At 46.9% G+C, this 13,993-nt stretch overlaps 1 protein-coding gene across 8 annotated transcripts in view; it reads left to right on the plus strand.

The window, feature by feature from the left end:
- The window catches only part of SLC25A22 (solute carrier family 25 member 22), a 59,529-nt gene that overhangs the window by 40,422 nt on the left and 5,114 nt on the right, over positions 1-13,993 (plus strand). For all 8 annotated transcript variants that reach the window (XM_051620528.1, XM_051620534.1, XM_051620533.1 and 5 more), the window contains one exon: positions 10,787-10,905. In XM_051620528.1, the coding sequence (XP_051476488.1) occupies positions 10,787-10,905 (119 nt within the window). The remainder of the gene's footprint in view (positions 1-10,786; positions 10,906-13,993) is intronic.

Here is a 13,993-nt window from a genome sequence, read left to right on the forward strand (position 1 = left end):
GTGAATCTGAATTGACAAAGGGCACCTGCAGCACTGCCCAGCAGCTGACCTGCAAATAAACGCTGAAGGAATATAATTATCTGTTTAGCTTGCAAGTGGGAATTGGTTCTTGTGAATTACATGTAAGTAAAAGATGCTAGCTGAACAGTTGGGAGGGGATGGACCCTGAATATTTAATGTTCTTTTCATCAAGATATATCCCTTGCAATTTGGAGAACGCTTGTGTCTCCCTTCAGGCTGAGACCTTTCTCCAGACACAGCCAGTGAAGGGCACTGTCACTAGTCCTGCTAGGGATATGATCCTGACTCTACCCATCAGCAGTGATGGTGTGGAGCCTCACTGAAAATGCTAAGCTCTGCCTTGATTATTTGGTTTAATAAGTTCCCATAACATACCATGGCAGTTTTGGCTGCTGCAGATCAGTGGCTCAGAAACTTTGGTGGAGATTGTGGACTAACACAGGCTAAGGATCTATTTTTTCATGTACCTATTTTTTCTTTTTGTTTGTTCTAGGGTCTTAAAGTAGCAGCTAACATATGTATGTGTGACTCACCGGCTTGCAAATATTTGTGATTTTGTCTCTTCACATAGTGTGTCTTCTGTGCTCTACTCAGATAGTGGGAGGCAAGAATATGCTCATTGCTCCTTGCTTCTACCATGTGGTCGGTCTGATCCCTGCAGCAGACAACACAGTGGGCTCTGGCATATTGCAGCAGACAGGAGCACATCTAGATCTTTGCCACCACCTACAAAGTGAGGGAAGACAAAAGGGCGCCAAGCTGCCGCATGTTGTACTGCCACTGAGAGGGTGTCCTGTGGAAGAAATCAGACCAAAGTATTTGGCATTTTGTGAGAGCAGTCACTGCTCTGATGTTTCAGCCATTAAAACATGACGTGCCTGTCAGTAGATGTTCTGCACCCTGAGAGTAAAGACTTCCTCACAAGACAAACGTGCATGTCTGGCCTCAGTGCTGAGGCAGGCTTTGAGCAGTTGTTTGGATTAATGGTATGCAGCTGATTCTGTAAGCAGCTGAGGTTTTTACCCAGACCTCTTCCAGCTTAACTTCTGCGTTCCTAACTGATCCACATATGATGTGAATCATGTGCTGTGCTTGATTCAGAATAAAAGAGCTAGAGAGTTTTGCCAAGAGCAAGCCACCCTGTGCTAGAACATATGCACTGGTGGGACTTGCACTACAGTGACCTGGAGCAGGAGCATGAAACCATTCAGGTAGCAGGGAAACTTTGTGTCCTGACACAAAGCATTTTTGACTCCTTTAGAGAAAAGAAAGGTTGGGCCACAGTTAGGTGACAAGAACTAGGCAGCATGTGGACTTAGGATCACTCATCTCATTCTTGGGGGGGCTTGTATCAATGAAATGTGTTCAGCTGTGCACATGAGGATAGCCTGTGTGAGCTGGACAGAGAGGCAGAGCCTTGATACTGCTGTCATAGATGATTTAAATTGATTCTAATTAGAAATGTCACTGCAAAATGAGATGGGAAGGAAAATGCCATGCAGGTTGACTATGGCTAGTATAGGCTATGAACCTGGGATCTAGCTGGAAAGTATGGTTCATGTTGCCACCTTAGTGCATGGGGAGCAGGGAGTGATGGAAAAGGCCATGACATTACCAGTGAGGATAAGAACCCTTAGAAACTGCAGGGCAGCTCCTTATCATGGGATCCTTTTCCTCCCTGCTAGGGAAATTTCAGGCCTGGGGACCAAGTATGTAACTTGCTAGAGGGGTTATGCCTGGCCGTGCTGCAGTTGTTACATGCTGACTTGCCTTGGGCAGTTCACAGGATCTTTTCCCATGTGGCAAATAGGAGTGATGTCAAGGGGCCATTTCATTGAGTCGCGAAGCTGTGTGCCCCTTAGGAGTTTGCCTTTCTCTCTGTCCCTCTTTCCAAGCTGATTGCAGTCTGCAGATGTCTCCCTTGAGATAATTCTGGCCCCTCCTCCCCAGCTGTCTTTGTAAGACAGGGCAGGATTAGCGGTGCTGAAATCCAAACACCTCTCCTACCCAGGGCAAAACAGGGTACAAAACAGGGCAAAAAAAGAGTACCTGCTCTAGCAGGGGAGTTGGACTAGATGATCTTCAGAGGTACTTTCCAACCCCAACCACTCTGAATACATACCTGCTGGCACATCAAAAAGCCAGGCCACCTATTTCACAACCCCAGTCAAAGCCTAGGTATGAACAACAAAATAACCCAGAGTTAGGGGAAGGTTCAAGTTGCCTGGCATGTCAGTGTGTTTTCATTTCTGGATATGTAATCACAACAGTCAAGGTGTTATATGGTGTAAAGCACATCTGAGGGAGTTAGGCTCAAATGTAAGGCTGGGGGCTGTTTTTCCATGGTGAACCACAAAGATCTTGGTTCAGCAATCCTTTTTGCGCAAGCCAGGCTATCTGCTATACATTTGTAGTATGCTGTGCTCTTAGGCCAGCATCCCTAAGGATGCTCTGCTGCTTTTCTGACTTAGAGCTGCAAAAGTCTTCTAGACCTGTTTGACATGATTACAAGGTTGATTGTGTATGGATAAGGGTTAGAGGCAAGGCCAACAAGGCTGATATTGCTGTAGGAGTCTGCTATAGATCTTCCAACCAGGGCAGTGAGGTGGATGAACTGTTCTATAAACACCTGGGTGAAATCTTGTGGCTGTTTGCCCTTGTTCTTGTGGGGGACTTCAGCTTCCCTGTCTCCTGGAACTACAACATAGCAGAGAGGGAGCAGTCCTGGAGGTTCCTGGAATGTGTTGAAGATATTTTCCTGACACAGCTGGTGAGTGAACAAACCAGGGAAGGTGCCCTGCTAGACCTGCTCTTTGTGAACAGGGAAGGGCTGGTAGGAGATGTGATTGTTGGAGGCTGTCTTAGACACAGTGACCATGAGTTGTTAGAGTTCTCTATTCTTAGAGATGCCAGGAGGGGGGGCAGCAAAACTGCTGCCCTAGACTTCCAAAGGGCAAACTTCAGTAGCTTGATTGCCGGAATCTCTTGGGAATCGGTTCTGAAGGGTATAGGAGTCCAGGAAAGCTGTATGCTCTTCAAGAAGGAAGTCTTGAAGGCTCAGTAGTAGGCCATTCCCATGTGCTGTAAGGTGAGCCAGTGGCATAGAAGACCAGCCTGGCTGAACAGGGAGCTTTGGCTGGTGCTCAGGGAGAAAAAGAGAAACTGTGGCCTTTGGAGGAAGAGGCAGGCCAGTTATATAGATGGAATCCAGCTCCCTAAGCTGGGGGACAGGGACTGGGAGCAGAGTGACCCCCCACAACCCAGAATGAGATGGTCAGTGACCTGCTGCACCATATAGGTGTGCACAAATCTGTAGGGCTGGATGTGATGCACCCAAGAGTGCTGAAAGAGCTGGTAGGGGAGCTCACCAGGCCGCTTTGCATCATTTATCAGCAGTCCTGGCTGAATGGAGAGGTATCAGCAGATTGGAAATCAGCCAGTGTTACCGCCATATATAAGAAGGGATGGAAGGATGATCCAGGAAATTACAGGCCTGTTAGTCTGACTTCAGTACCGGGGAAGCTGGTAGAGCAGATCATCTCAAGTGTCATTATGCAGCACATGCAGGACAACCAGGTGATCAGGCCCAGTCAGCATGGGTTCATGAAGGGCAGGTTCTGTTTGACTAACCTCATCTCCTTCTAAGACAGAGTGATCCATCTGCTGGATGAGGGAAGGGCTGTGGATGTTGTCTACCTTGACTTTAGCAAGGCCTTTGACACTGTTTCCACTGCATTCACCTAGAGAAGCTGGTTGCTCATGGCTTCGATCTGCACACACTTTGCTGGGTTAAAAACTGGTGGGATGGCTGGGTCCAAAGAGTTGTGTTGAATGGAGTTAAATCCAGCTGGTGGCTGGTCACAAGTGGTGTTCCCCAGGGCTCAGTGCTGGGGCCAGTACTGTTTAACATCTTTATTGATGACTTGGATGAGGGGATTGAGTGCACCCGCAGTAAGTTTGCAGGTGACACTAAGTTGGGAGGGAATGTCCATCTGCTTGAGGGAAGGAGCCTCTGCAGAGGGATCTGGACAGGCTTGATTGATGCGCCAAGGCCAATTGTATATGTTTCAGTAAGGCCAAATGTTGGGTCCTGCATTTTGGCCACAACAATCCCTGGCAGTGCTAGAGGCCTGGGGAGGAGTGGCTGGAGAGCTCAGAGAGGGACCTGGAGATGTTGATTGACAGTCAGGTGAACATGAGCCAGCAGTGTGCCCAGGTGGCCAAAAAGGCCAACACTGTCCTGGCCTGTATGAGGACTAGTGTGACCAGCAGGTCCAGGGAGGTGATCCTGCCCCTCTACTCGACCTTGGTGAGGCTGTATCTCAAGCACTGTGTGCAGCTTTGGGTGCCGCAGTATGGGAAGGACACTGAGGTGCTGGAGAGGGTGCAGAGAAGGGCAACTAGGCTGATTAGGGGTCTGGAGAACAGGTCTTATGAGGAAAGGCTGAGGGAGCTGGGGCTGTTCAGCCTGGAGAAGAGGAGGCTGAGGGGAAACCTCACTGCTCTCTACAACTGCCTGAAAGGAGGCTGTAGTGAGGTGGGTGTTGGCCTCTTCTCCCTAGTGACTAGTGATGGGACAAGAGGAAATGGGGTCAAGTTGCACCAAGGGAAGTTCAGATGGGATATTAGGAAAAAATTCTTCACTGAAAGAGTGGTGAGGCATTGGAACAGGCTGCCCAGGTAGGTGCTGAAGTCACCATTCCTGGAGGCATTAAAAAAATGGGTAGATGTGGTGCTTCAGGAGATGGTTTAGTGATCATGGGGATGAAAGGCTGACGGTTGAACTTGATGATCTTGAAGGTCTTTTCCAACCTTAATGATTCTATGATTCTATGACACTGAATGCCTTTGTTGCTAAGCTTCTAGCACTTGTCTTGCTTGAACTGTGTTGCATGAATTGGAGATCCTTATCTGATAAAATCTTCATGTTCTACCAGTATTTGCTGAGTGTGTCCTCCACAAACAAGTGTAAGATGCATGTGTGGACCAGAGAGAGTGTGGTAAATCCAGCATGACCCAAAATAACCTCAAGTTACACAACAACTTCTAGTGTGCATTAATTTTTATTTTATCCCTTGAAAACTTAGTGCTGAAATAAACTTGCTTTTAAACTGCTAGGAAAAAAATGTGGCATTAAGCCTGTTTTTGAAAAGTCAGACTGAAAAGAACACCTGTGGTGTAGGAAGCTCCTGTCTGCAGATTGCTGGGGGAGTATTTTCGGGATGTATCACTGTAGGTTTGTGCTAGACTCTTTTCCCTGGGTGTGCTCATGAAAGCTGCTGTAGTTAGAGTACTGGGGCAGCAGGACCTCATGTGGTACCTCGTGCCCTTGTTGGTGCACCCATCTCCCTGAGTCTGGAGATGTCTGTTCCTGCAGCCTTCTCCCCCCTGCAACTAGCTCGGGGGTGCATTCCTGCCCATACAATGCTTTTCCCCTCTCTTTGGGGCAGGAAAGATGTGTGCTCATAGGCTAGAGGACTTGAGTTCTGCTTCTTTGCCTGTTTCTATTTTGATGTCGAGACCATTATGGCAACCTCCAGCTTCTTGTTTCATGAGGAAACAAAACTGTGTTGGTCCTCCCAAACTGTCCTGGTCATTTGAGTTGTGTGAATGCTGGAAACCCCCTTGCTATGCCATGGAAGGAAGGAGGAAAACTAAGATACTGAAAAACCTGAGGGGCATTCTGTGACCCTGACTGAGAAAGGGTCAAATGTCCTGTGATAATTTTGGCCTGAGAGCCTCTGCAGTTCCCAGAAGAATAAGTAGAAGATGTGACCCACAGAAAAGTCAACAGGCAGGTCTTTGTTCCTGTGGTACTCTGTGCTGGCTGGACCACCTGGCTGGGGAAGGTAGGAGACAAGAGAGAGGGGAAATTTACAACCTTCAGGCTGCTGAAAACAGATGAGTTGTGGGTTTTTTTCCCCTCTGGATTTCTGAAGCTGGATGTTTTGAGAGACCCATCTCACAGCTGCTGTTAAAATAGCAGCACCTACATTGCCCAGAGCTGAGGATGTGAGAAAAGGAGTCACTACAGCTAAGCGCAGCACTTGGGTATGAAGTTAAGAAAGTGATTTAATTTGGTAGGACACCAGCATGCATTTAAAGTACGTTGTTCATTTTTGAGTGCTCAATGTGTGAGATCTCTTTGATAGATGTAAATATTGCCTACTTGTTATGTCCTCTTTGAATTTGTGTGTTAAAGACTTAATAAAAACCAGTCCCCTGAAAGTGTGCTGCAAGGTTTAATATTTATCTCCAAAGTGTTGATTGCCAGACAGCTGTTGTGTTTAGCATGTGTTTGCCAGGTTTTGTTGTTAATTTTTCAGGTTCTTGGTTAAATACTCTGCCTTGGCTGCAGTGTCTCGTGGCTTCTTATAAAAGCCATTTCTTGCTCATAAAAACTCTCAGTGTCCCTGTGTAAGTTTCCTCCCACTCTTCTCCAAGGTGTGTTTACTTCCTTATGTCTCCTGTCCTCTTCAATCTTCACCTTCACGTTGTTTGCTGTTCTGGAGCAAAGGCTGGCAATCTGCTGACTTAGCAGCTTGGATTCTTAGGAAGACAAGCATGATTCTGTCAGTTGCGTCTTTGCTGATGCCAGCTAATTTTCCTTCTTTCTCATTCCCCCTACCTTGTAGCTTTGCTCAGAGAAGAGAAATAGCCAACTGTATTTGTGAGACAAGCAAGGCACTTTTCCTTCTCTCTCATGCAGATGAGGAGACTGGACCTTGTTCTTCACTGCCTTCCCAGATGATATGTCTCTCCAGGGCTCCTTTCTTCATCTGCTCCACTTTAAAATACTTGGACCATCTCTTCTGTTGCATTTCTTTATGTAATCATTGCATGGCCTTGTTGATCCTTGAGTTGCAAAATGCTCATGCACAGGCTGTAAAGAGATGCTTGATTTAAGAAGGAATGATGCTGCTGCTAGTCCTGGTGGTGAGCTGTTGTGTCACCATGCACACACTGTGCTTTGGCCTTTCTCTGGACAGAAGCCCTTGTAGGCCAAGGCAGCCTCCCCTGTGCTTGTCCAGTGGATAGACACTTCTTTAATGCATATAACCCTCACCCGACCCACCAGGTCTTGTAGGTGAGGGAATCCAGCACATCACCTAGAGAAGGAGCTAGTTAAGAGCTGATAATCTCATTGTGCCTATGCAGGGGCAGCTGTTTGGGGGAGGCTCTTATTTAGCACACAGAGGCTCAGGGAATTATAGTAGGCTGAAGTTGTTGACATCAAAGGTCAGCCAGAAGGTAAGTGGACTTTCAACCGTTACTCCAGAGGGAGCTGGAGATGGGCTGTTTAATCACAGAATACACCCATTAGAGGAGCATTGCCCTTGTCTCCATTCCAGGTGCATGTCTTGGGACAAAACATGGGTTGTATCCATGTTCAACATTCCTAGACGTCATTCCCTGTCCATTGTTCATTTCCACAGATTTTTTAATTGGAACAAAATATTTGAGATCTCCTGTCAGGTGAAAACTGATGTAATGGGTGCAGGCACAGAGTCAACTTCCTCTTGACTTAGTCTAAACATGCAGCCAGGGGTAGGTTGCACCATATCTGGAGTAACATCTGCTAGAGTAGAATTTAATTTGGTGATGTTACTTTGAGGTGAATCTGTGCCACATTCAGTGCTTTCTTTTGCTTGTCTGAGGCAAAGCTGGCACTAGAAATGAGAGGGACCTTGTAGTGGGAACTTTCTTGCTTTTACATTCCCCAGTGTTATAGCTCCAGCTTTTCTGAGTTACTGTTACCATAGCTGGTTGTTCCCTCTTGGAAGATCAGGGGTGGGGTTATAGGGACTGCCTGGCAGTTTGTGCACGTCCCATTGTGGCTGTGGCAGACAGGTTGCCCTCCCTTTGAAGGAGTTTTGATCCTGTGTTTTGATCCCCTAATCTGTATCAAAAACCCACTTGAATTGTTTGAACGCAGCTGATTCTCTCTGGTTTGCAACTCTTGAGGAGCTTTCTACGATCTGTTGGGTTGACAGACCAGAGGCAGAGGCTATTTTATGATTGAGGAAGGTGATGTCTAAGCTGGGGACAGCAGCCTCTTGGGTAGCAAATAGAAATGTACAGCTCTGTATAGATGTTTCCTTAGGTCAAAGATTTCCTGTCTTTGGAAATGTTGTCATCCTTTCTTCAGAATGGCTGTTTTTGATCCCTGCCCAAGCACAGTCAATTCCTATATGGTCAAGGTTTTTCAGAAACTTGAAAAAAATCCTACTCTCCTCCCACCTGACATCAATATACCAATGCTTTCAGTCCTAACTTTGGACTGATGCATTGCTCTTGAGAAGCCCTTCATAAACCTCTAGTTCCTGCTTTTTTACTTTCTTATTTTTCAGCTCTAGTTTGAAATGGTAATGTAGATCAAGCATGACTCTTCTCCCCTTCTAATTTGATATTGTAGATTTGTCACTCATTAATTGCATCTCAGTTAAAAAAGTGGAATGACTGATTTCTGCCAGTGCAAAATTTGGGGCTATTCTATATAAGTTGTATTTAACACCTTCTTGCTGTGATAAAAGATGGTTTCTGTGTTTGTAGAACTAGATCTTTGCTGGTGTTGCAGCTTTTGAAGTTAGTTGAGATGTGCAGGCTTTTAAACCACTGAGGATAAGGCCTGTGGTGCCTTAAATATTTAAACCCCTGTGTCATCTGGAGATGAACCATTTTCAAACTCCTTTTATGTGCAGACTGATGAGGTTTTGCAAAGGGAATTTGACCCCTGTGTGTGGCAAATTTAAATCTCCTGACAAAAGATTTTCTTATCTTTAGGCTATTTTTTTTCTTGGACTCTCCCAAGTTCCCAGAATGTGTAAATCAAAAGCTGAAAGCCCTTGTTCTACAGTATTTTGATGTACCTATTTGACATCTCTAAAATACATCCATACACAAAAATCATTCTCTGGGACACACTATGGAGTTCCATGAAGTCAGGCTGACTTTTGTTGGCTGGGATAATAGCCCATAGATGAACATGTAGAGCAAATCTTCCTGATCTTTTGAACTAGGTATCAAAATGGTTGCCCTGGAGGAAAGCCAGGGGACATGTACTCCAGGGATGCTCCAGGGTCTGGCTAAAGTGGAAGATGCTCTGCTCTGTACCACAGAGGGGGACTGGCAGCCATCTCCTTTGGGTGGTTTGCTTCCTCCCATGGCTAAGCTAGGAGGTGAGCAGCCTTGCTGCTGATTGTATCAAGCTGCACAGAGACTGGCGCTGTGTGTCAGGCTGCCCAAGAAGCTCAAATTGGCCACCTCCAGATGTCAGTACCAGGAAGGACCTCTGCATTTGGACACCCTGATACCTGCAGACCTCCAGGAAAGCTTGCTATGCACATTTCAGCGCCTATGTGGGCAACTCCGTGGGAGGGATCATTCTTTGCAGTTTCTCATCTATGGGGATATTTGGAAAGGGGAGACCATGAAATGTTCCTCCCTTTAGCCTTACAGAAGAGCTCTGTATTTAGTCACTGGTAATCTCTGTTGTGGCTCTCTGCCTCTAATCCCTTGCTCTGATATCCTCCCTGGAGAAGATGAGAGGTGGAGAAATCAGCCCAGCTGACGCAGTGGGCCAGCAGGATTAAGGCATAGCTCCCCTCCTTTTCCTATAGGCTTGGCAGTGAAACTTTTTTGCTGGCCTGAAGTGTCACAGCTGTGCTGCATGTGCATATGAAACCCCTGGCGTGTGGCTTGGTTTTGAAAGGGAGTAGGGCATGTCATTGTAGTACTTTTTTTTGCCATAGTGACTGTTTTTGCTGTAGTGTGGGGACTTGCCTTGGGTAGATTAAGATGAGGTATTGCTGCAGAGGCAGGGCTGGGGGAGTAAAAGTAGTACTTGTATTTAAAAAAAAAATCACACACACACACAAAAAAAAAAAAAAAAAAGAGGAGGCTTTTGCCCTTTGGCTGTGTGATTTATAGATGCTTTTTTTCACTTTTAGAAAAGAGCAGATCAGAGGCACTTTTATTTTAAGATCAAGTTGGTATTTTGTAGTGCCACGGGGTGAGATTTTTTTATACGGTGAAAACTCATCAGTTTCTGAAAATGCAGGCTTTCAGAGCCTTTGCATCCTGAGTTCCTATTCTTAATCTTAGCCGGGCTGTTTCATGGCTTTGGGATGGAAGGAGCTATGAAATGCTGCATTTAGTTAGGCAAGAACATATCGCTGATAATCCCTGCTCTCTAGTGCAGAGGATGCACAAAGCTGCAGTGCTGGAAGTCCATGCATTGTCCCTCAGGAAGGACCAGTTTAGTGCAAAGGCTACTTTTTTCAGGTTTGGAAAGGCTGGTGAGGTGGAGAAGCTCCTAACCACAGGAAAACTGCCTCCCTGACTCTCATGTTAGTTGTTTATTTATTTTGCTTTGATCAGAAAACTCCAAAGCAGCAACTCTAATACTTTCCCCCCTTGCCCTGTGATCTCTGCTTATGGGGATGTGGATGGGTGTTTAAAGGACTTAGCTGGCAGAAAGTGCTGGCTGTGCTCCTATCTTGGGCTGTTCTGGCTGGGTTTGTGGCTTTTTCTGAATGTTCTGTTTCTAGAGCCAAAATGGGTATTTTTTTTCCAAATCAGCTGATGCCAGCAGAGATGCCAACCCCAGGATTTGCTAAATTGTCAAGCCTAGCAGGTTTCCCTATCCCCCAGGCTGCCTCTTCTGTAACCCTCAGGGACTGAGGTGTGCCCTGAGCCCCTGCACTCAGCTGCCTGGTGTTACTCCAGGCAACTTCCTCTGACTGAATCTCTCATCTTCTGGCAGGAAGAAGCTGACACTGCTGAAGGAGATGCTGGCAGGCTGTGGCGCAGGTACCTGCCAGGTGATTGTCACCACTCCCATGGAGATGCTCAAAATCCAGCTGCAGGATGCAGGACGAATTGGTATGTGGGCTTCTGTTCCCTGTGCACTGAGCAGGCAGAGGGGAGAGGGCTGGGACTGCGCTGTCAAGGCAGACTGGGGAGGGAATGAGTGAAGAAACCCTTTTTGCTTCCCTCTACTCTCCCACATCAGAGGTATCTCAGACTGTAGCAGAAGTTTCTCTTCCTCTTGCCAGCTCATTTCTCCCCCACTCTTTGTTCACCTGGCTTTGCAGAGGCCCTTGCAATTACAAAAAGTGATTTTTTTTTTTTTTTTTTTTGCTTAAAGCAAGAGGTTTGGCAAATGAAACACTAAATGCTGCTGATGGATGGAGAAAGACAGGAGAGATGACTGGGTGATCAGCTTCTGAGTAATTAAAACTTGTTAGTTACTGTGCACCCAAGTAGGGATTACCATCCTCAAGTGCTTTTCCTGCAGTGCTTCCTCCATCTCCATCTCTTTTGATGTCTGTTCTCTCTCATCAACATCCCTGTAGCACCTCCCTAAACAGCTTCCCAAAAGGATATATCCTTTCCAAAAAAATTCTCTCCCCTCGGCACTCGCCGAGGTGAACAACTCTAGTGCAGTCATGTCTGCATCAAGGAATGGAATTGACCAAAAAGGGGCTTTTACTGACCTTCCTTGAGCTGGCAACAAGCCTGGACAGCACCGGAGCAGGGCAGCTGGTGGGAGGGCTGCTGAGTACTGGTGGAGCCCACCTCCCACTCCCAGAATAGGCAGCCCAGGGAGCGCCAAGGGTGGGCAAACAGGGCATGGTGCAGGCAGGGCGCTGCTTCAGGGGGCTTTGCTCCAAGATCGTCTGCAAGGGCTAAGGCTGCTCATCCTAACTAACAAGGCAGAATGGTGAGACCTCAGCAGAGAGCCAAGTGCTGACCCAGCCCACTCTCCAGAGAGCTCTGCTGCTCACCAGGGGCTCGTACGAAGAACATCACTGAAAAGCTACTTAAAATTTCAAAGTCCCACTGACTATTATCCACTCCTGCCATTTCACCTGGGCACCAGTGGTGTAGCCAGGAGCAATCTGAAGACCATGAAGGATTACAGAGCCCTGGGAGTGGCAGTGGAGGACTCAGGTCCACAGGTAGTCTTTTTATCAGTCCTCCCAGTCAAAGGAAAGGTGATTGAAAGGTCAAATCATATTGGTAAAGTCAATAAATGGTTATGGGAGTGGTGCAACAGCCAGGGATTTGGCTTCTTAGACCATGGGCCTCGCTTTGAGAAACCTGGTCTTCTAGGGGCTGATGGAGTTCAACTTTCAGAGAAAGGGGAGAGCATCTTTGGCAGAAGGCTTGCCAATCTCATAAAGAGGGCTTTAAACTAGAGTTGCTGGGTGAGGGGATCCTCAATCCATCCCACTGCCACCATTTTGAGGCCAATGCCACTAATAGGTGCCCTGGGCCTGGAGAAGGATCACAGGCCAGCAGGACAACCCCTGAAATGCAGGAGAACGTAATCCCAGCCAGTAAGAGAGCTTCAAAGGGGCCCCAACATAAATGCCTTTAGGCAAACACACATAGCATGGGGAACAAACAAGGAGTTACAGACGTGTGCACACCTGCAGGGCTATGATGTTATTGGCATCACTGAGATGTGGTGAGATTGTTCCTATGACTGGAGCATGGGAATGGATAGACACAAGCTCCTCAGGAATGACAGGCAAGGAAGAAGAGAAGGGGGTGTCACCCTCTGCATCAGTGACCTGCTGGAGTCCATGAAGCTCCGACTGGGGATGGAAAAGGAGCTGACCCAGAGCTTCTAGGTCAGGGTTAAAGGGAAGACAGGGGTAGGTGATATAGTGGGGGTCTGCTAGAGGCCACCTGACCAGGAAGACCAAGTGGGTGAGGCCCTCTATAGGCAGATACAAGCTCTATAGGAGCATTTAGTGCTCACACGTCCTGGTCCTCATGGGGGATTTCAACCACCCTGACATGTGCTGGTGGGACAACACAGCAAGGCACTAACAATCCAGGAAGTTCCTGGAATGATTTGATGACAGTTTCCCTCTCCAAATGGGACTGGTAGATTTAGGTTAGACACTAGAAAGAAATTCTTTAGCGTGAGGGTGGTGAGACACTGGCACAGGTTGCCCAGGGAAGCTGTCATGTCCCCTCCCTGGATGTGTTCAAGATTGGATGGGACTTTAAGCAACCTGGTCTTGTGAGAGGTGTCCCTGCCAATGGCAGGGGGTTTGGAACTAGATGATCTGTCTATAAGGTCCCTTCCAATGTAAAGCATTCTATGATTCTCTTACTCTTTTCCGTCCTGACAAAATCAGCAGTTGTCTTGGCTGAAACCTTAAATAAAATTCTTCCAGTGCACTGGATTTGGAAGAAGTTTGGGGTCAGACTCACGGGGCTATGGGCAGGAGGCCAGAGGCAGTGCAAGCTTTTTGGCTGAAACATTGTGGGGTGTTTCTGATGAGAATGGAGACCAGAGCCTGGGATGGAGACTGTGGGATAAAGAGCTGCTTGCTATCACCTTAATCTGCTCCAGAGATCAGCCTGGGGTATTGCCTTGTTTCCCAGGAGCACTGCATGACATGGTTTGATGCCACATTTGTGGCCTTGGAAAAATTGTCCTTTAATCTCTCCTTTGATGTGACATTCCTGAATAATCATGGATTTACGTTTTCTTTTCTCTCTTCACTGTTTTTAATGCTGACCTTATACTCTTTGTGTGTATTATTTTTAAAATGTTTGAAGGAATTAAGCCTTGGTTTGAGGGTTCAAAAGAGGTCTTCGCTGCTGTGAACAGCCTGTTCTCTGCATGGCAGGAGACCTGTGGTGTGCTGGTGGCAGCCAGAGGATTACTTACATGTTGATGTGGTCTCCACCTTCCAGCCAAAGAGTGGAAATGCATCAATTTGAAAACCTTGGGAGAAAGCAGGTTGCATTTATAAATGTGGCTGAGGAGCTCCCTAGGTTAATGGTGGCCTTCAAGGAAAGGAAGCAAAGAACAGAACTGTTAAATCTCTTCTTTATGAATATCTTTAGTTTGTCCTATGAGGGGCTTGGGGACGTAGCCGGAAGCAGGTACTTTCCATCTGCCTGCTCCAGCAGTTCCTTTTCTCTGCATTGCTGAGGTCATATG

Source organism: Apus apus, chromosome 5 (assembly GCF_020740795.1).
Source record: "Apus apus isolate bApuApu2 chromosome 5, bApuApu2.pri.cur, whole genome shotgun sequence".
Lineage (NCBI taxonomy): Eukaryota > Metazoa > Chordata > Aves > Apodiformes > Apodidae > Apus > Apus apus.